Genomic DNA, 21,437 nt, shown 5'->3' with positions numbered 1-21,437 from the left:
GTCCCATGTCCATGTCCTTCATGTCCCCACCACATCCCACATGTCCCTGTGTCCCTCAATGTCCCATTTCCCTCTGTATCCCCATGTCCCCACCATGTCCCGTGTCCCCGTGTCCCCACGTCCCTCAATGTCCCCTTTCCATGTTCCCACCATGTCCACCAATGTCCCATGTCCCTCCGTGTCCCCATGTCCTTCAATGTCCCATTTCCACGTCCCCACCATGTCCCCACGTGTCCCCACATCCCTCAACGTCCCCTTTCCATGTCCCTACATGTCCCCACCATGTCTCCATGTCCCCCGTCCATGTCCTCCATGTCCCCCCGTGTCCCCACATCCTTCAATGTCCCCATGTCCCCCCACATCCCTCCACGTCCCCGTGTCCCTCAATGTCCCCACATCCCCCCGTGTCCCCACCACGTCCCCCACATGTCCCCCCGTGTCCCCCGAGGCGGTGGCCCTGCAGGCAGCGTTCCTTTATTGAAGGGCGAGGGGACGGGGACAGGAGTGTCACACGGCGTGGCGGTCACCGCGTCCCGGTGAGGTCACGGCATCCCCGGTGACGTCACGGCGCTCCCGGTGACGTCGCTCAGTAGGCGTGGTTGGAGACGAAGAGGGACTCGCTGGCGGCCGCCCCCGCCTGCCCGCTGGGGGTGTACTTGCCCTGGCACGCCAGGGAGTTGGCCTGGGGACAGGGACACGCGTGTCACACGGGGCCGTCACAAGTGGGACCACCGTGGCACCACCCAGAAACGTGTGGGACAATGGTGGCACCACCCAGAGACACGTGGGACGGTGGTGGCACCACCCACACGTCCATAGGACGATGGTGGCACCATGTAGACACACGTGGGACAGTGGTGGCACCATCCAGATGGACGTGGGACGGTGCTGGCACCATCAAAACACACCTTGGAGGGTGGTGGCACCATCCACATGTCCATAGGACGGTGGTGGCACCACCCAGACGCACGTGGGACGGTGGTGGCACCACCCAGAAACGTGTGGGACAATGGTGGCACCACCCAGAGACACGTGCAACGGTGGTGGCACCACCCGGACTCACGTTCTACGGCTGTGGTGCCACCCCCTTGGGGACACGGGGCTGTCACCCCACAGAGCCACGGTGTCCCCAAAGGTTCTCCATCCCCCTGCTGTCCCCATGCAGGTGGCAGTGGCATACGAGGACGAGGACTGGCAGCTTGGGTGGCCGAGGTGTCCCCACGTCCCTCCCCGTAACCCTGATGTCCCCAACGTTGACGTACCAGAACCTTCTTGAGGTCCTCCTGGACCACCCTGACCACGTCCCTGCCCCCATGAAGTTCTCCACCCCCAGATGTCCCCATGTCCGTGACATTGACCTACCAGAACCTTCTTGAGGTCCTCCTGGACCACCATGACCATGTCCCCATGCGTTCTCCAACCCCCAAATGTCCCCAGCGTTGACCTACCAGAACCTTCTTGATGTCCTCCTCCTGGACCACCATGACCGTGACCATGTCCCCACGCGTCCTCCAACCCCAAGACGTTCTCCACCCCCAAATATCCCCAACGTTGACGTACCAGAACCTCCTTGACGTCCTCCTGGACCACCACAACCACGTCCCCACACCTCCTCCAACCCCAAGCCCTTCTCCACCCCCAGGTGTCCCCACCGTTGACGTACCAGGGCCCGCTTGACGTACTCCTCCTGGGCCGCCTTGGTGTTCTCCTTCTTGCCGCTCCAGGCCCGCAGCGCCGAGGCCTGCAGCGCCCGCCCGTAGGAGAAGGTCAGGGCCCAGGGCTTCGCCAGGGGACACCGGTTGATGGCGTTGAGGTTGATGGACGCCTCCTCCTCGCTCTGGCCCCCCGACAGGAACGTGATGCCTGGGGAACGCGGGGACAGCGTCAGCACCGCGAGGACGTGGCCATGGGGACACCACGAGGACGTGGCCGTGGGGATGGGGACGCCACGAGGACACAAATATGGGAATGGGGACATCGTGGGGACACGGCCATGGGGTCTTAACCACGGGGATGAGGACACCATGAAGATGTGGCCGTGGGGACACCATAAGGACGTGGCCATGGGGACCAGGATGGAGATGCCATGGGGATGGGGACACCACGAGGACACAGCTATGGGGACAGGGACATCATGGGGACATGGCCATGGGGACATCGTGGGGACAAGGCCATGGGGACTTAACCATGGGGATGAGGACACCACAAGGACGTGGTCATGAGGACCAGGATGATGACACCATGGGGATGGGGACACCATGGGGACACAGCTATGGGAATGGGGACATCGTGGGGACATGGCCATGAGGACTGGGATGGGGACACCACGAGGACGTGGCTGTGGGGACAAGGACGTGACCATGGGGACCAGGACGGCGATGCTATGGGGATGGGGACACCACGAGGACACAGCCATGGGAACGGGGACATCGTGGGGACATGGCCATGGGGTCTTAACCATGGGGATGAGGACACCATGAGGACGTGGCTGTAGGGACACCAGGAAAGTGTGGCCATGGGGATAGGGACACCACGAGGACACAGCTATGGGGACAGGGACATCATGGGGACATGGCCAAGGGGACATCGTGGGGACAAGGCCACGGGGACTTAACCATGGGGATGAGGACACCAAGAGGACGTGGTCATGAGGACCAGGATGGTGACACCATGGGGATGGGGACCCCATGGGGACGTGGCCACAGTGATGGGAACATGGCCATGAGTATGTAGACCCCTTGGAGACATAACCATGGTGATGGGGACACCACGGGGACATGGCCACGAGTCTGGAGACCCCATGGGGATGTGGCCAGGGTGACAGGGACATGGTCATGAGTATGGAGACCCCATGGGGACAAAACCACGGTGATAGGGACACGGCCATAAGTATGGAGACCCCATGGGGACACTACCACGGTGATGGGGACGTGGCCATGAGTATGGAAACATCACGGGGACATGGCCCCCATGGGGACGTGGCCACCGTGATGGGGACATGGCCATGAGTACGGAGACCCCATGGGGACAAAACCTCGGTGATGGGGACACCACGGGGACGTGGTTATGAGTATGGGAACACCGTGGGGACATGGTCACGGTGATGGGAACACCCTGGGGACACCACCATGGTGATGGGGACACAGACAGGAGTACGGAGACCCCATGGGTACGTGGCCACCATGATGAGGACCCCATGGGGATGTGGCCACCAGGGTAGGGACATGGCCACCAGGATGGGGACCCCATGGGGATGTGGCCACCATGATGGGGAGCCCATGGGGACGTGGCCACCACGATGGGGACGTGGCCATGAGTATGGAAACACCACGAGGACGTAACCACGGTGACAAGGACCCCACGGGGACCCGGCCACGGGGACGGGTGACACTGACCGGGCACGGCAGGTGGCACGGTGCGGCGCAGGGCGGTGACGGTGGCCATGGCGATCTCCTCGGGGCTGTACTTCTTGGTGCAGGAGTGGCCGGCTGTCACCATGTTGGGCTTCAGCAGCGTCCCCTCCAGGTAGACGTGGTGGTCGCTCAGCGCCTTGTAGACGGCCGCCAGCACCTGGGGACGCATCGGGGACGTTGGGGACACCTCGGGGACACCCTGGGGACACACTGGGGACACCTTGGGGACATCACCCACCTTCTCGGTCACGTACTGGCAGCGCTTCAGGTCATGGTCGCCATCTGGAAGGATCTCGGGCTCCACGATGGGGACGATGCCGTTCTGTGGGGACACGGGGACGTCAGGGACACCCCGAGGGTGGCAGGGAGGGGACGCAGTGACAGGGACACGATGGTGGACGGGGTGCAGGGCGGCAGAAGGTGGCCTGGGCTACCCAGGGGGACAGGAGGTGACACGGTGCCACGTCGCAGCTGGGAGGCCACCATGGGGTGCCCAGAGGTGACACAGGGGGTGGGGACGGAGAAGTGACACGAAGGGAGGACACAGGGAGGTGGCACCAGGGTGGGGAGGTGGCAAAATGTCAAGGGGAGGTGCCACCACACCAGCTGGAGGTGCCAATACGTCAACTGAAGGTGGCACCAAGCCAACTGGAGGCAGCAATACGTCGAGGGGAGGTGCCACCACGCCAGCTGGAAGTGCCACCAGGGCGTGGAGGTGCCACCAGGCCAACTGGAGGTGCCAATATGTCAACTGGAGGTGGCACCAGGCTGTGGAGGTGGCAATATGTCAAGGGGAGGTGCCACCACGCCAACCCGGAGGTGCCACCACAGCGTGGAGGTGACAATATGCCAACTGGAGGGGCCACCACGCCAACTGGAGGGGCCACCACGCCAACTGGAGGGGCCACCAGGGCATGGAGGTGGCACTATGTCAAGGGGAGGTGCCATCAAGCCACCTGGAAGTGCCACCAGGGTATTGAGGTGACAACATATCAACTGGAGGGGCCACCACACCAACTGGAGGGGCCACCAGGGCGTGGAGGTGGCAGTATGTCAAGTGGAAGTGCCACCAAGTCAACTGGAGGGGCCACCAAGTCAACTGGAGGCCTCCAACCACCACAGGGCACCAACAGGGGACACGGGGACGGGAAGGGGGACACGGGGACGGGAAGGGGGACACGGGGACCTGCTGGCAGATGCTGGCGTAGCGCGCGAGGACGTTGGCGTTCTCCAGGATGGCGAGGCGCGAGGGCGTGTGCTCCGAGATCTTGAGGACGCAGCGCCACTTGGCGAAGTCGGCCCCGTCCTTCTTGTACTGGGCGCAGCGCTCCATCAGCCCGTCCAGCCCTGGGGACACCGCGGTGGCATCAGGGGCGGGGCCACCCACAGGGCACGGGGACGGCACCGGGGGCGGGGACACCATGGTGGCATCGGGGATGGGGACGCCACAGTGGCTTCGGGGATGGGGACACCAACATGACATCATGGTGGCATCAAGGATGGGGACACCATGATGACGTAGTGGTGGCATCAGGGATGGGGACACCATGGTGGCATCAGGGATGGGGATGCCGACAAGACGTAGTGGTGGGATGGGGTCACCACAGTGACATCAGGGATGGGGACACCATGGTGGCGGCGTCGGGGATGGGGACACCGTGGTGGCACTCACCTTGGGTCGTGGTCTCGCCATTGGTGCCAGCCAGGGGCACGACGCCCTTGTCCACCTGGGGGACGGGGACAGGGTCACTGGGGCGCCGGCCTGGTCCCCTCCCTGTCCCCACGGCCCACGTGTCACCCCCCGTGTCCCCAACACCCCAAAGTCCCCGTGATGTCCCCAAGACGTCCCCACCTCAACGAGGCCACCTAACAAGGCCGCCATTGACGTGGTTGACCTGGATCAAAGAGTGTCCCATGTCCCCAAGACCTCAAGTCCCCCCAGCGCCCTTGATGTCCCCAACACCCCAATGTCCCCAAGATGTCCCCACCTCAACACATCAATGTGGCCACCTAACAAAGCCACCATTGATGTGGTTGACCTGGAGCGAGGAGTGTCCCATGTCCCCAAGACCCCCCAAAACCCTTGATGTCCCCAAGACGTCCCCACCCCAACGCGGCCACCTAACGAAGCCACCCCGTTGACCTGGTTGACCAGCAGCAAGGAGCCCCCACATCCCCCACCCCCCCACATCCCCCCACGGTGTCCCCCACCGTGTCCCTGAGGTCCCCACCTTGATGCCAACGACGCCGCCCTTGCCACGGATGACCTGGGGGAAGGGGCGCCCGTCATCGGCCGACTGGTAGAGGGTCTCATGGAAGAGGATGACGCCGCCGATGCAGGGGTCCACGCGCTTGTCGGCCGTGAAGAGCAGCTGCCGGTACCAGCGGCGGTTCTCCTCCGTGTTCTCCGCCCCCACCGAGCTCAGCCGCTTGGCGATGCTGCCTGGGGTGGCCCAGTATAGACCAGTTTACCCCCAGTAACCCGTAATGGTCTCCCGGAGCTGCGCCAGTAGCTCCCAGTAGCTCCCAGTGCCACTCCAGGAGCTCTCATGGACCTCCTGGTGCCACCTCGAGGTTCTCAGACACTTCCCCATCCTCCTTGAAGTCATATCAGTATGTTCCAGTACATCCCAGTACGCCCCAGTAAGTCCCAGTGTGCCCCCTTGGGCTCTTGGTGCTGTCCCAGTGCCTCCCAGTAGCTCCCAGTGCCACTCCAGGAGCTCTCATGGACCTCCTGGTGCCACCCTGAGGTTCTCAGACACTTCCCCAACCTCCTTGAAGCCATACCAGTATGACCCAGTATGTCCCAGTATGACCCAGTATGTCCCAGTACGACCCCCCGGACTCTTGGTGGTGCTCCAGTGCCTCCCAGTAGCTCCCAGTACCATCCCAGGAGCTCTCATGGACCTCCTTGTGACACCTCGAGGTTCTCAGACACTTCCCCATTCTCCTTGAAGCCATGCCAGTATGACCCAGTATGACCCAGTACCTCCTCCTGGGCTCTTGGTGGTGCCCCAGTGCCTCCCAGTACCACCCCAGGAGCTCTCAAAGCCCCCCGGTGCCACCTCGAGGTGCTCAGCTGTTTCCCCATCCTCCCTGCTGCCATCCCAGTTCATCCCAGTAGCTTCCAGTGCCCTCCTGGTGCCGCTCCAGTGGCTCCCAGTAAGGTCCAGTGCCCTCCCGGTGCCTCTCCATATCTCCCAGTGCCTTCCAGTGGCCCCTCGGCCCCTCCCAGTCCCATCAGAGCTGACTCACTCCCCAGCACTTCCTCAACACGGGGCAGGGCAGCGCCTCCCAGTTGCTTCCTGTCTGTCCCAGTTGCTTCCAGTCTGTCCCAGTTGCCTCCCAGTCTGTCCCAGTTGCCTCTCACTGCCCTTCAACCCCCACCCAGTGCCCTCCCAGTGGCCCTCAACCCCCTCCCAGTGCCCACCAGTCCCAACCAGCGCCCTCCCAGCACCCACCAGTCCCTCCCAGCACCCTCCCAGCACCCACCAGTCCCTCCCAGTGCCCTCCCAGTCCCTCCCAGTGCCCACCAGTGGACTCATCGGCAGCTAGGATGCCCTTGCCGGGGGCCACGATGCGCCGGGCGATGTCGGAGAGCTCCTGCTTCTGCTCGGGGGTGAGCGCCGGGTACTGGTGCGGCATGGTGGTGGCACTGGGGACAGGGGGACAGCGTCACGGGGGGACACGGGGAGAGGATGGGGGCAGGGGAACATTGGGGAACCCGTGGAGAACATCGGGGAACCCATGAGCATCGGGGACCCCATGGAGAACCCATGGAGAACGTTGGGGACCCCAAGGAGAACCCCATGGAGACCATCAAGGACCCCATGGAGAACATCGGGGACCCCATGGAGAACCCCTTGGAGAACGTTGGGGACCCTACAAAGAACATCGGGGTCCCCGTGGAGAACCCACGGAGAACTTTGGGGACCCCACGGGGAGCATCAGGGACCCTACAAAGAACATTGGGGGCCCTACAGAGAACCCACGGAGAACCCCTTGGAGAACGTTGGGGACCCCACAGAGGACATCACGGAACCCGCGGAGAACCCATAGGGAACATTGGGGACATCAGGGAGAACCCACAGGGAACCCCTTGGAGAACATTGGGGACCCCATGGAGAAGATCGGGGACCCCATGGAGAACCCGTGGGGAACATCGGGGACCCCGTGAAGAACATCTGAGACCCCAGAAGAAACCCATGGAGAAGATTGGGGACCCTACAGAGAACATCGGGGTCCCGTGGAGAACCCACGGAGAACTTTGGGGACCCCATGGAGAACCCGTGGGGAACATCAGGGACCCTACGGAGAAACCCATGGAGGACATCAAGGACCCCATGGAGAACCCGTGGGGAACGTCGGGGACCCCATGGAGAACATTGGGGACCCTACAGAGAACCCCTTGGAGAACATTGGGGACCCCGTGGAGAACCCCATGGAGAACCCCATGGAGAACCCCATGGAGAACCCCATGGAGAACCCCATGGAGAAGACCGGGGACCCCACGGAAGAACATCGGGGATCCTACAGAGGACATTGGGGACCCCATGGAGAACCCCACGGGGGACATCAGGGACCCCATAAAGAAACCCATGGGGGACATTGGGGACCCCACGGAGAACACGGGGGACCCCGTAGGAGAACCCATGAAGAACATCGGGAACCCCACGGAGAACCCACAGGGGACATCGAGGACCCCATGGGGAACGTCGGGGACCCCCCAGAGGACGTCGGGGCACCAGTGACGTGGGGACATCAGGGACCCCAAGGAGAACCCACGGGGACCCCAAGGAACTGGAGCAGGGGATGGGGACTCTGGTGGCCACCTGGGGACACCCTGGGGGGACAGAGGGGACACGAGAGGGGGGCAGGACCCCTGGTGGCCGGGAGGGGGCACCCATGGGTGCTGAGGGGACAGCGAGGAAGTGGGGAGGGGGAGAGGGGACAGCAAGGGGGGACTCAAGGGTGGCTGGGGACACCCAAGGGACACGGAGGAACCGCCCAAGGGGACACCAAGGGCATCAAGGAGGGACCCAGGGGACACCGAGGGGCCACCCAAAGGGACCTGGGGACACCCATGGGGACCCCCAAGGGATCTGGGGCCACCGGGGAGGGACCCAGGGGACACCAAGGAAGGCCCCAAGGGGACCTGGGGACACCCAAGGGGACACCAAGGAACCACCCAAGGGGACGTGGGGACACCCAAGGGGACATCAAGGGGACCCAGGGGACACCCAAGGGACACCAAGGAACCACCCAAGGGGACACCGAGGACATCAAGGAGGGACCCAGGGGACACCAAGGGACCTGGGGCCACCCAAGGGGACACCAAGGGACCACCCAAGGGGGACACCGAGTGGGACCTGGGGCCACACAAGGGACCCCAGGGGGACACGGGGCCACCCAAGGGACCCCAGGGGGACACCAAGGAGGGACCCAGGGGACACCGAGAAACCACCCAAGGGGACACCGAGGGGACCTGGGACCACCCAAGGGACCCCAAGGAACCACCCAAGGGCCACCCAAAGGGACTTGGGGACACCAAGTAGGGACCCAGGGGCCACCCAAGGGGGACACCAAGGGGGACACGGGGCCAACCAAGGGACCTGGGGACACCAAGGAGGGACCCAGGGGCCACCCAAGGGGGACTCCAAGGGGGACACGGGGCCACCTAAGGGACCTGGGGCCACCCAAGGGGCACCCAAGGGTGCGGGGCCACCCACCGGGTGTCCGAGCGCTGCGGGAGCCGGCGCCGAAATGGCAGCGGGGAGGGGACGGGGAGGGGACACGGGGACACACCCGGGGGGAGGGGACAGGGGAGGGGACACCCAGGGGCCACCCCCGCACCCAAGGGCGCTTCAAGGGCACCCCGCCCCCCGGCCGGGCCCCAAAACCTCCCTTTTTTCCCCCAAAATCCGCCAGGCTCGCCCCAAACCCGCGCCCTTCGCCCCCGAGATTCTCTCCTGGATACCAAAACCTCCCGTTCTCACCCCAAAATCGGCTTCTTTTTGCCCCAAATCGGCGCTTTTTGCCCCCAAAACCACCCCACCCCACCCCCCCGCACCCAAATCCTGCGTTTTTTGCCCCCGAAAATCTGCCCCCGCACCCAAAATCTGCACTTTTGGCTCCAATCCGCTCCCTTCTGCCCAAAAACTGCACTTTTCGCCCTCGCCGGCTTCTTTTTGCCCAAAATTTGTGTTTTTCGCACTCGGATCACCTTCTTTTCCCCCAAAACCTGCGTTTCTCGCCCCAAATCTGCTCCTTTAACCCCAAATCTGTGCTTTTTTGCCTCAAATCTGCGCCCACACCCAAAATCCGCACTTTCCGCCCCCAAACCAGCCTCCTTTAGCCCCAAACCTGCGTTTCCCCCCCAAATCACCCCTTTTAACCCAAAAATCCTTATTTCGCCCCAAATCTGGGTCCCTCCCCCAGTAATCTCCCCACACACCCAAAATTTGGGCGTTTTGCCCCAAAATCTGAGCTTTTCACCCCAAAACCTCTCCCGCACCCCAAATCTCCCCGCTTCACCTCAAATCTCTCCCCGCACCCCAAACCTTCCCCTTTTTGCCCCAAAATTCTTCATTTTGCACCCAAATCTCTGCCCCCTCCCCCAAACCCCCCAAATCTGCTCGTTTCACCCCAAAACCTAACACCCCCCTGCCCAACCCCTTCCCCCCCCAGTTCCCCCCTTTCCCCCCAAACCCGACTCCTCCACCCCCAAACCCGCCCTTTTTCCCCCAAACCCCTCCTCGCCCCCAAAATCGCCCTTTTTCGCCCCAAAACCTCCCCCTTCGCCCCAAAACCTCAATTTCCCCCCCAAATTTCCCCCTCCCGCCCCCAAAATCCCACTTTTCCCCCCAAACCCCCCTCATCCCCCTTACGACCCCCTCACCCCCTCCCGGCCCCAAATTCGCCTTTTTTCCCCCCAAAAAACCTCCCCCCCTCCCCTCCCCCACCTGGGCTCGGGGAGCGGCCGGACGCGCGGGAACGAGGGGGCGGGGCCTGCCGAGAGGTGACGTCACGGGAGGGGGACCGGGAAGGCGCGCTCTTAAAGGGGCAACGGCGCGATGAGTCACGGGGGGGGCCCACCGGGTCCTTTTGGGGTGGGGGGGGGGTTGGGGGGAGCTACGGGGGGGGGGGGCACGATGACATGGGGGGTGCAGGGAGAATTTGGGGGGGGTGAGGGGTGAGGGAGGATGGGGGGGGCAGTTTTTTTTTGGGGGGGGGGTTGGGGAGGGTCCAGGTTTTTTTTGGGGGGGGGTCCAGGTTTTTTTTGGGGGGGGTCCAGGGGGGATTTGGGGGGGTCCGGGGGGGATTTGGGGGGGTCCGGGGGGGATTTAGGGTCCCTGGGGGGGGGGGTACGGAGATGGGGGGGATCAGAGGGGGTTTTGGGGTGCTGGGGGGGGTCTTGGGGAGTGGGGGGGGCAATTTGGGCCCCCCCCCCCCCAAAAAAAAAAAGACCCCCCCCCAAAAACTCACCAGGGTGGGGGCGTCCGAGGGGGGGCAGCAGCCGGGGGCCGGGGGCTCCCCGCTATATAGGGGCGCCGGGGGGGGCCCCCCCGCCCTGACCTTCTCCGGTGCCCTCTGCCCTTTCGGCGGCCAAAAATAGGGGCCCCCCCCCGCCCCTCCCCCACCCCGCCGCCCCTCCCCCCCCCCCGGCACCCGGGGGGAGGGGAGCCCCCCCCTTCCCCCCCCCCCCCCGCATTTGACCCCCCCCCTTTACCAGTTTTTGGGGGGGATCCCTCCATTTTGGGGGACCCCCCCAATTTAGGGGACCCCCCCCTTATTTTTGGGATCCCCTCCCCCTCGTTTTTGGCCCCCCCCATGTTTTTTTGCCCCCCCCCCATGTTTTTTCCCCCCCCCCGGTGTTTTTTGGGACCCCCCCATGCCCTTTGGGGGAACTCCCAATATTTTGGGCCCCCCCCTTATTTTTGGGGACCCCCCCCCCCATGTTTTTTCCCCCCCCCCGGTGTTTTTTGGGACCCCCCATGCCCTTTGGGGGAACTCCCAATATTTTGGGCCCCCCCCTTATTTTTGGGGACCCCCCCCTTATTTTTTGCCCCCCCCCCCCACGATTTTTAAGCTCCCCCCTACTTTTTTTGCCCCCCCCCCCCGATTTTTGGTGACCCCCCATGGTTTTTAGGCCCCCCCCCACCAATTTGGGGCACCCCCCCCATATTTTTTGGGTCCCCCCCTTATTTTTAGTCCCCCCCAAATTTTTTATCCCCCCCCCATATTTTTTAGCCCGCCCCCCCCCATTTTGGGGACCCCCCCCCGCCCCTTCCCCCCCCAATTCCCAAATTTTGCCCCCCCTATATATTTTTTGGGGGGGAGTCCCCCTCCAATTTTGCCCCCCCGTCCAATTTTGCCCCCCCCCCCCAATTTTGTCCCCCCCCCCAATTTTGGACCCCCTCCCCCCTTTTTGCCCCCCCCCCTTTTGGGCCCTCCTCAGGGAGGGGCGGGGCCGCGTTGCCATGGCGACCCGGGGGGGCGGTTTCCATAGCAACGCCCCCCCCGAGGGGCGGGGCCCGAGGGGCGGGAGTCAGCGCAAGGGGGCGTGGCTTAGCGAGGGGGCGTGGCTTAGCGAGGGGGCGTGGCTTAGCGAGGGGGCGTGGCTTGTTGAGTGGCAGGGGAGGGGCGGTGGCGCGAGGGGCGGGCGCGGCCTCATTAATAGTCAGGATCACGCTACGTCATGAATATTCATGTTAAATATGCTAATTAGGGGCGCGAGCCCCCGCCCCTCTCGTTGATATTCGCGCCGCCCGCCTGCCGCTTGGTTGCCGTGGCGACGCCCCCCGGTCGCCATAGCAACGCGCGTCCCGCCTCCCCATTGGCCGGCACGCCCTGCGGGTTTATTCCCCCTCAGCCAATGGGAACGGCCGGCGCTCCGCCTGCTCTGCCCGGCAACGCTCCCCGTCCTCCTCACCCCATTGGCTCCGCGGGCGGCCAATCCGGAGGGGCGGCGCCGCGCGTGCGCACCTCGCCCCGTCCACCCGTTGCCTTGGCGACGCGCGGCGCCCTGAGGGGGGTGGGCTGCGGCCTGCATGCAAATGTATGCAAATGAGACAGAGGGGGCGGGGCCTGCCGGATCTACCTCTGTGAATGGGCGAGGGGGGGTGATGGGATGCAAATTTATGCAAATGAGGGGGGACGGGGAAGGGGGGGCACCTGAGTGAGGGGACACCTGAGGGGGGGGCACCTGAGGGGGGGGTAGGCCCCTGAGGGGGGGTAGGCCCCTGGGGGGGGGTAGGCCCCTGGGGGGGGTAGGCCCCTCCCCTCATTAAGCCCCTCCCCCTCGGGCCCCGCCCACTCTGGCCCCGCCCCCTGAGCCCCGCCCCTTTAAGCCCCGCCCCCTGAGCCCCGCCCCTCCCCGTGGCCAGCCGTGCGGGCGGCGGGGCGGGAGGCCGGGACCCCCTCCCTCCCCCCCCCCCTCAACCCCCAAAATCCCCCCAGGCCATGGCCCCCCCCGGCGCCCCCCTGGCCGGCGGCCTCCTCTTCTTCCCCGGCCTCTTCCTGCTGGCCAAGAACGGCCTCCGCCGCCTGCCCGGCCTCCGCTGGCCGGAGCCCGACGCCGTCATCGTGGCCGCCAGGTGGGGAGCGGGACCTTGGGGGGGGCGGGAGGGGATGGGGGGGGGGGACAGGGACAGGGAGGGATGTGGCACCGGGAGGGCATGGGGACGGGAGGGGGACAGGGAGGGGATGGGGACAGGGATGGGACAGGGACAGGGATGGAGGTGGCACAAGGACAGGGACGGTGCAGGGACAGGGATGGGATGGGGACAGGGATGGGGACAGGACGGGGATGGAGGTGGCACAAGGACAGGGACAGGAGGGGGACAGGGATGGGATGGGGACAGGGACAGGGACGGGACTGGGATGGACATGGCACAAGGACAGGGACAGGGACGGGATGGGGACAGGACGGGAAAGGGATGGGGACAGGGACAGGACAGGGAGGGGGACAGGACGGGGACAGGGATGGGACAGGGACAGGGACGGATGTGGCACAAGGACAGGGACGGGATGGGGACAAGGACGGGATGGGGACAGGGACAGGACAGGGACAAGGTGGGGACAGGGATGGGGACAGGGACAGGGACGGATGTGGCACAAGGACAGGGATGGTCTGGGGTTGGGGACAGGGACAGGACAGGGACACCGCGGGGACAAGGACAGCGGGGGGACAGGGACGGAGCTGGCACGGGGCTGGGACTGCAGCGGGGTCGGGGATGATGCGGCACGGGGACACTGGGGGACACTGGGGGACACTGGGGACATGGGGGGGACACTTGGGGACACCGGGGGACACCGGGGATGTTGGGGGACACCAGGGACAGTGGGGACGGCTGCGTCAGGACATGGGGACGGGGGTGGCAGGGCGGCTGTCCCCGAGGTGTCCCCGTGTCCCCGAGGTGTCCCCGTGTCCCCGAGGTGTCCCCAGCGTGTCCCCAGCGTGTCCCCAATGTGTCCCCCCCCCCCCAGGCTGGTGTCCTCGGTGCAGGCGGTGATGGCCTCCACGGCCGGCTACATCATCTCCTCCTCCTGCCGCCACGTCATCGACGACCAGTGAGTCCCCCCAGCACCCATGGGTGCCCCCCAGCACCCCCCCCCCCGGCACCCATGGGTGCCAACCCCCCCCACAACCCCAAAGCCGACCCCAGAACGCCGACGGGGCCCCGCAGCGCCCCCGCAGCACCCATGGGTGCCCCACACAGCTCTGGGGGGTGGATGAAGGACACCGGGGGGGGACAGGGGACACCGGGGGGGGACAAGGGACACCGGGGGGGGGCAGGGGACAGGGGGGGACAGGGGACACGGCGTCCTCGCGGGGGATTACGGCGGCAGCTGCCGGGGCTCATCCGGGATTATCCTGGCCCCCGGCGATGACGCGGGCGGCCCCGAGCGCCTCGGGCCCAAGGGCGACGGCCCAGGGGCACCCCGAGGGGGCACGGGGGGGGGGGACGCACACATGAGGGGCCCCAAATTGGGGTGTCCCCAAGTCCCTGACCACCTGCGTCCCCCAAATTGGGGGGTCCCAAAGTCACCTGGGACACCTGGGTGCTCAAATCGGGGTGTCCCCAAGTCACCCGGACCCTTGGGTGCCCCAAATCAGGGTGTCCCCAAGTCTCTGGGTGTCTGGGTCTCACAAATTGGGGTGTCCCAAAGCCACCTGGACACCTGGATCCCCAAAATTGGGGTGTCCCCAAATCCCTGGGTGTCTGGGTGCCCAAATTGGGGTGTCCCAAAGTCACCCTGGACACTTGGGTCCCCCAAATCGGGGTGTCCCCAAGTCCCTGGGTGTCTGGGTGCCCCAAATCGGGGTGTCCCCATATCTCCAGACACCTGTATCCCCTAAATTGGGGTGTCCCAAAGTCAACTGGGACACTTGGGTGCCCCAAATTGGGGTGTCCCCAAGACCCCGACCACTTGGATCCCCCAAGTTGGGGTCTTCCAAAGCCACCTGGGACACCTGGCTCCCCAAAATTGGGGTGTCCCCAAATCTGTTGGTGTCTGGGTGCCCCAAATTGAGGTGTCCCCAAGTCCCCGGGTGTCTGGGTGCCCCAAACTGGGGTGTCCCAAAGCCACCTGGGACACTTGGGTCCCCCAAATTGGGGTGTCCCCAAGTCCCTGGGTATCCGGGTGGTCCAAATTGGGGTGTCCCCGTATCTCCAGACAAGTGGGTCCCCCAAGTTGGGGTGTCTCCAAATCCCTGGGTGCCTGGGTGCCCCAAATCGGGGTGTCCCAAAGCCACCTGGACACCTGGATCCCCAAAATGGGGTGTCCCCAAGACCCTAAACAGCTGGGTCCCCTAAATTGGGGTGTCCCAAAGTCAACTGGGACACTTGGGTGCCCCAAATTGGGGTGTCCCCAAGACCCCGACCACCTGGATCCCCCAAGTTGGGGTGTCCCAAAGCCACCCTGGACACCTGGATCCCCAAAATTGGGGTGTCCTCAAGTCCCTGGGTGTCTGGGTCCCACAAATTGGGGTGTCCCCAAGTCACCTGGACAGGTGGGTGCCCCAAATCGGGGTGTCCCCAAATCTCTGGGTGTCTAGGTCCCCCAAATTGGGGTCTCCCCAAATCCCTGGCTGTCCGTGCCCCCAAATCGTGCCGCCCCCAAGCCCCCCTCCCCCCACGTGTCCCCCCGAGACCCTCCCCCAGTGCCCTCCGAGGACACCGGTGTCCTCGCCGCGCCCCCCCGCAGGCACTGGCTGGCGGGGGCGTACCCCCAGTTCGCCGTCCCCTACTTTGTGTACGACGTCTACGCCATGTTCCTGTGCCACTGGCACCGCGGGCGCGTCAAGGGACACGAAGCCGGGCCACCGCCATCCCTGCGGGCAGCCGCCGGCGCCTACCTGCGCAAGGACCTCCTGATGGTGCTCCACCACGCCGCCATGGTGCTCGTCTGCTTCCCCGTGGCCACCGTGAGTGGGGGCAGGGACCGGGGGGGGACACCTTGAGGACACGGGAATGGTGTGGGGACACGGGAACGGCGTGGGGACACGAGGGTGCCATGGGGATGTGGAGGTGGAGGGATGGCGGCTGGGTGTGGACATGCTCATGGAGGTCCACCACACCTTCGTGGGCTTCTCCGTGGTCATGGGGACAGTTGGGGACACTTGGGGACACTTGGGGACATGGGATGGAAGGACGTCACCTGGGGATGGAGCTACTCGTGGAGGTCACCACGCTGTGGTCCTTGCTGGCTTCTCCGTGGCCACGGGGACAGACGTGCTCATGGAGGTCCACCACGCCGCCATGGTGCTCGTCTGCTTCCCTGTGGCCACCGTGAGTGGGGGACAGGGACCGGGGGGACACCTTGGGGACATGGGAACGGCGTGGGGACACGAGGGTGCCGTGGGGATGTGGAGGTGGAGGGATGGCGGCTGGGTGTGGACGTGGTCATGGAGGTCCACCACACCTTCGTGGGCTTCTTCGTGGTCACGGGGACACTTGGGGACACCTGGGGACACTTGGGGACATGGGGTGGAAGGACGTCACCTGGGTATGGAGCTACTTGTGGAGGTCACCACGCTGTGGTCCTTGTTGGCTTCTCCATGGCCATGAGGACAGACGTGCTCATGGAGGTCCACCACGGTGTCGTGGGCTTCTCCGTGGTCATGGGGACACCTGGGGACACCTGGGGACACTTGGGGACATGGGGTGGAAGGACATCGCCTGGGTGTGGAGCTACTCGTGGAGGTCACCACGCTGTGGTCCTCGTTGGCTTCTCCGTGGCCATGAGGACAGACGTGCTCATGGAGGTCCACCATGCTGTCGTGGGCTTCTCCGTGGTCATGGGGACTCTTGGGGACACTTGGGGACACTTGGGGACATGGGGTAGAAAAAGGTCACCTGGGGATGGAGCTACTCATGGAGGTCACCACACTGTGGTCCTTGTTGGCTTCTCCGTGGCCACGGGGACAGACGTGCTCATGGAGGTCCACCACGCCGCCATGGTGCTCGTCTGCTTCCCCGTGGCCACCGTGAGTGGGGGACAGGGACCGGGGGGACACCTTGGGGACACGGGAACAGTGTGGGGACACGGTAACGGCGTGGGGACACGAGGGTGCCGTGGGGATGTGGAGGTGGAGGGATGGCGGCTGGGTGTGGACGTGGTCATGGAGGTCCACCACGCCTTCGTGGGCTTCTTCGTGGTCATGGGGACACTTGGGGACATGGGGTGGAAGAATGTCACTTGGGTATGGAGCTACTCGTGGAGGTCACCACGCTGTGGTCCTTGCTGGCTTCTCCGTGGCCACGGGGACAGACGTGCTCATGGAGGTCCACCACGCTTTTGTGGGCTTCTCCGTGGCCGTGGGGACACTTGGGGACATTTGGGGACACGGGGTAGAAGAAGGTCACCTGGGGATGGAGCTACTCATGGAGGTCACCACGCTGTGGTCCTTGATGGCTTCTCCGTGGCCATGAGGACAGACGTGCTCATGGAGGTCCACCACGCTGTTGTGGGCTTCTCCATGGTCATGGGGACACTTGGGGACATTTGGGGACATTTGAGGACACTTGGGGACACTTGTGGTGGAACACCTCCTTGGTACGGAGCTACTCATGGAGGTCCACCACGGAGTCATGGTGCTTGTTGGCTTCTCCATGGCCGTGTCCCCATGTCCCCGCGTGTCCCCACATGTCCCCAAATGTCCCCGCGTGTCCCCAAATGTCCCTGTGTCCCCCCCCCCAGCTGTGGCGCCAGGGGAAGGGCGACTTCTTCCTGGGTTGCCTGCTGATGGCGGAGCTCAGCACCCCCTTCGTCTGCCTGGGCAAGGTCCTCATCCTGGTGAGCCCCGAAACGCGGCCCCGGGGGGACAATGGGGTGGCCGGGGGGGCTCCAGCCCCGGGGTCCCCAACCCCTTGAGTCCCCAGAAGAACATGGGGTGGTGGTGGGTCCCCACCCCCACGTGTCCCTCAACATCTGGGTCCCTGGGAGAACATGGGGTGGTGGTGGGCCCCCAAACCCTCGTGTCCCTCAACATTTGGGTCCCCAACCCTTTGTGTCCCCAACCCCTTGGGTCCCCAGAAGAACATGGGGTGGTGGTGGGTCCCCAAACTCTTGTGTCCCTCAACATTTGGGTCCCCAACCCCTGGGTCTCTGGGAGAACACGGGATGGTGGTGGGTCCCCAAATCCTCATGTTCCTCACCACGTGGGTCCCCAGGAGAACATGGGATGGAGGTGGGCCCCCAACCCCACGTGTCCCTCAACATTTGGGTCCCCAACTCCTTGGGTCCCCAACCCCTGGGTCCCCAGAAGAACATGGGGTGGTGGGTCCCCAAACCCTCGTGTCCCTCAACATCTGGGCCCCCACCCCTCATGTCCCTCAACATTCAGGCCCCCAACCCCTCGTGTCCCCAACTCCTTGGGTCCCCAACCCCTGGGTCTCCAGCATAACAGGGGATGGTGGTGGGCCCCCAAGCCCTCATGTCTCCAACCCCTTGGGTCTCCAACCTGTTGGGTCTCCAAACTTTTGGGTCCCCAGAAGAACGTGGGGTGGTGGTGGGCTCCCAACCCCTCGTGTCCCTCAACATTTGGGTCCCCAACCCTTCATGTCCCCAACCCTCGGGTCCCCAACCCCTGGCTGAACATGGGGTGGTGGCGGGCCTCCATCCCACGTGTCCCTCAACGTTCGGGTCCCCAACCCTTGAGTCCCCGGGATGACTTGGGACGGTGGCGGGCCCCCACCCGACGTGTCCCTCAACATTCAGGCCCCCAACCCCTCGTGTCACCAGTCCCTCGGTCCCCAGCATGACTTGGGGTGCTGGTGGGCCCCCAACCCCACGCGTCCCTCAACATTTGGGTCCCCAGCCCCTTGTGTCCCCAATCCCTGGCTCCCCAAGATGACTTTGGTGGGTCCTCAACCCCTCATGTCCCTCAACATCTGGGTCCCTGGGAGAACATGGGGTGGTGGTGGGCCCCCAACCCCTTGTGTCCCTCAGCATTTGGGTCCCCAACCCCTCATGTCCCCAACCCCTGGAGTCCCCAGCAGAACATGGGGTGGTGGTGGGCCCCCAACCTCTCATGTCCCCCAACCCCTGGGTCCCCAGGATGACTTGGGGTGGTGGTAGGCCCCCAACCCCACGTGTCCCTCAATATTTGGGTCCCCAACCCCTTGTGTCCCCAACCCCTGGCTCCCCAAGATGACTTTGGTGGATCCCCCACCCCACGTGTCCCTCAACATCTGGGTCCCTGGGAGAACATGGGGTGGAGGTAGGCCCCCAACCCCTCATGTCCCTCAACATTTGGGTCCCCAACCCCTTGTGTCCCTCAACATTTGGGTCCCCAGAAGAACACGGGGTGGTGGTGGGCCCCCACCCCACGTGTCCCTCAACATTTGGGTCCCCAACCCCTTGTGTCCCCAACCCTTCATGTCCCCGGGAGAACATGGGGTGGTGGTGGGCCCCCAGCCCCACGTGTCCCTCAACATTTGGGTCCCCAACCCCTTGGGTCCCCAGAAGAACATGGGGTGGTGGTGGGTCCCCAAACCCTTGTGTCCCTCAACATTTGGGCCCCCAACCCCCATGTCCCTTAACATTTGGGTCCCCAGGAGAACATGGGATGGAGGTGGGCCCCCAACCCCACGTGTCCCTCAACATTTGGGCCCCCACCCCTCATGTCCCCAATCCCTTGGGTCCCCAGAAGAACATGGGGTGATGGTGGGTCCCCAATCCCACGTGTTCCTCAACATTTGGGTCCCCAACCCCTTGTGTCCCCAACCCTTCATGTCCCCAGCAGAACGTGGGGTGGTGGTGGGCCCCAACCCCACACATCCCTCAACATTTGGGTTCCCCAAGCCCTCGTGTCCCCAACCCTTCATGTCCCCAGCCCTTCATGTCCCCAGCCCCTGGCTCCCCAAGATGACTTTGGTGGGTCCCCAAACCCCCGTGTCCCTCAACATTTGGGTCCCCAACCCTTTGTGTCCCCAACCCCTTGAGTCCCCAGAAGAACACGGGGTGGTGGTGGGCCCCCACTCCACGTGTCCCTCAACATTTGGGTCCCCAACCCCTTGTGTCCCCAACCCTTCATGTCCCCAGCAGAACATGGGGTGGTGGTGGGCCCCCAAACCCACGTGTCCCTCAACATTTGGGTCCCCAACCCCTTGCATCCCCAACCCCTGGCTCCCCAAGATGACTTTGGTGGGTCCCCAACCCCTCGTGTCCCTCAACATCTGGGTCCCCAGAAGAACATGGGATGGTGGTGGGCCCCCAGCCTCTCATGTCCCCCAACCCTTGAGTCCCCAGGATGACTTGGGACGGTGCTGGGCCCCCATCCCACATGTACCTCAACATTCAGGCCCCCACCCCTCATGTCCCTCACCACGTGGGACCCTGGCAGAACATGGGGTGGTGGTGGGCCTCCATCCCACGTCTCCCTCAACAGTCGGGTCCCCAACCCTTGAGTCCCCAGGATGACTTGGGACGGTGGCGGGCCCCCACCCCGCGTGTCCCTCGCCACGTGGGTCCCCGGGAGAACATGGGGTGGTGGTGGGCCTCCATCCCACGTGTCCCTCACCCCTTTCCCCCGCCCCCCCCTGCAGTACAAGCGGCAGCACACGGCGCTGCACAAGCTCAACGGGGTGGCCATGCTGGTGACCTTCCTGGGCTGCCGCGTGCTCCTCTTCCCCTACCTGTACTGGGCCTACGGGCGCCACCTCGGGGTGCCCCTGCTGCGGGTGCCGGGGGCGCTGCCCCCCGCCTACAACGCCGCCGCCGCCGCCCTCCTGGCCCCCCAGCTCTACTGGTTCGGCCTCATCTGCCGGGGGGCCTGGCGCCTCTTCCGGCCCCCGCCCCGGCACCCGCCCTGAGCCCCGCCGCCACTGCGGGGTGGGCGTCCCGTGGGGTGGGGAGGGGTGGGGGGGGCACCCTGAGGTCCTTCGAGGGGGGTTTAGGGGGGGGTTTAGGGGGCGGCCTGGGGCGGTTGTGGGGGCGGGGGGACTTCTGGGGGCGCACTGAGGTCCGTATGGAGGTCCCAAGGGGGCTCTAGGGTCCTTGTGGGGCACCCTGAGGTCCTTATGGGGGTCTCAGGGGGGTTCCGGGGTCTTCAGAGCGCACCCCGAGGTCCTTAAGGGGGTCCCAAGGGGGTCCTGGGGTCCTTAGGGAGCACCCTAAGGTCCATCTGGGGGTCCCAAGAGGGTCCTGGGGTCTTCAGGGAGCACCTTGAGGTCTGTAATGGGGTCCCAAGGGGATCCTGGGGTCTTTAGGTGGCACCCTAAGGTCCTTAAGGGGGTCTTGGGGTCTTCAGGGGGCACCCTAAGGTCCATATAGGGGGTCCTGAGGTCTTCAGGGAGCACCTTGAGGTCCTTTTGGGGTCCCAATGGGATTCTGGGGTTTTTAGGAGGCACCCTGAGGTCCTTGTGGGGGTCCCAAGGGGATCCTGGGTTTTTCAGGGGGCACCTGGGGTCCTTATAGGGCACCCTGATATCCTTAGGGGGGGTCCTGGGGTCTTCAGGGAGCACCCTGAGGTCCTTGTGGGGGTCCCAAGGGAGTTCTGGGGTCTTCAAGGGGTCC

General features: G+C 64.7%; 2 protein-coding genes across 6 annotated transcripts; one reads left to right on the top strand and one right to left on the bottom strand.

The window, feature by feature from the left end:
- Positions 1–458: 458 nt before the first annotated feature.
- ALDOA (aldolase, fructose-bisphosphate A) lies at positions 459–11,030 on the bottom strand. 5 transcript variants are annotated; one of them, XM_083814934.1, is made up of 10 exons: positions 10,899–10,993; positions 10,376–10,466; positions 6,947–7,068; positions 5,645–5,856; positions 5,086–5,140; positions 4,600–4,760; positions 3,652–3,735; positions 3,396–3,570; positions 1,664–1,863; positions 459–682 (listed from the first exon to the last, which is right to left on the bottom strand). In XM_083814934.1, exons 3-10 carry the CDS (start codon positions 7,056–7,058, stop codon positions 587–589), a joined length of 1,095 nt encoding a protein of 364 aa, XP_083671060.1. In that variant the 5' UTR covers positions 7,059–7,068; positions 10,376–10,466; positions 10,899–10,993; the 3' UTR covers positions 459–586. The 5 variants fall into 5 exon arrangements, with proteins under 5 accessions (XP_083671060.1, XP_083671063.1, XP_083671059.1 ...); XM_083814937.1 differs by lacking the exon at positions 10,376–10,466 and having other exon boundaries at positions 10,899–11,030; XM_083814933.1 differs by lacking the exon at positions 10,899–10,993 and having other exon boundaries at positions 10,376–10,486.
- Positions 11,031–12,068: 1,038 nt separating this feature from the next.
- On the top strand, positions 12,069–20,802 carry LOC310888387 (ceramide synthase-like). Its single transcript, XM_083815021.1, has 6 exons — positions 12,069–12,471; positions 12,873–13,009; positions 13,902–13,985; positions 15,624–15,843; positions 17,619–17,714; positions 20,468–20,802. Exons 1-6 carry the CDS (start codon positions 12,289–12,291, stop codon positions 20,732–20,734), a joined length of 987 nt encoding a protein of 328 aa, XP_083671147.1. The 5' UTR covers positions 12,069–12,288; the 3' UTR covers positions 20,735–20,802.
- Positions 20,803–21,437: the final 635 nt, after the last annotated feature.

This window comes from Anser anser (assembly GCF_964211835.1).
Source record: "Anser anser genome assembly, chromosome: 34".
Lineage (NCBI taxonomy): Eukaryota > Metazoa > Chordata > Aves > Anseriformes > Anatidae > Anser > Anser anser.
Note: the sequence above shows the minus strand (reverse complement) of the source record. Positions and strands in the feature narration are given on the sequence as shown.

Bases quoted from the DNA above. Each gene is read 5' to 3' on its own strand.
- ALDOA (XM_083814937.1), bottom strand. From the start codon at position 7,058: ATGCCGCACCAGTACCCGGCGCTCACCCCCGAGCAGAAGCAGGAGCTC. The intron at 5,141-5,644 runs GTGGGGACCTCA...CCCGTCCCCCAG, and splicing joins GCGGCGTCGTTGGCATCAAG to GTGGACAAGGGCGTCGTGCC. The intron at 3,571-3,651 runs GTGGGTGATGTC...ATGCGTCCCCAG, and splicing joins GCCAGTACGTGACCGAGAAG to GTGCTGGCGGCCGTCTACAA.
- LOC310888387 (XM_083815021.1), top strand. From the start codon at position 12,289: ATGGGAACGGCCGGCGCTCCGCCTGCTCTGCCCGGCAACGCTCCCCGT. The intron at 15,844-17,618 runs GTGAGTGGGGGC...CCCCCCCCCCAG, and splicing joins TCTGCTTCCCCGTGGCCACC to CTGTGGCGCCAGGGGAAGGG. The intron at 17,715-20,467 runs GTGAGCCCCGAA...CCCCCCCTGCAG, and splicing joins TGGGCAAGGTCCTCATCCTG to TACAAGCGGCAGCACACGGC.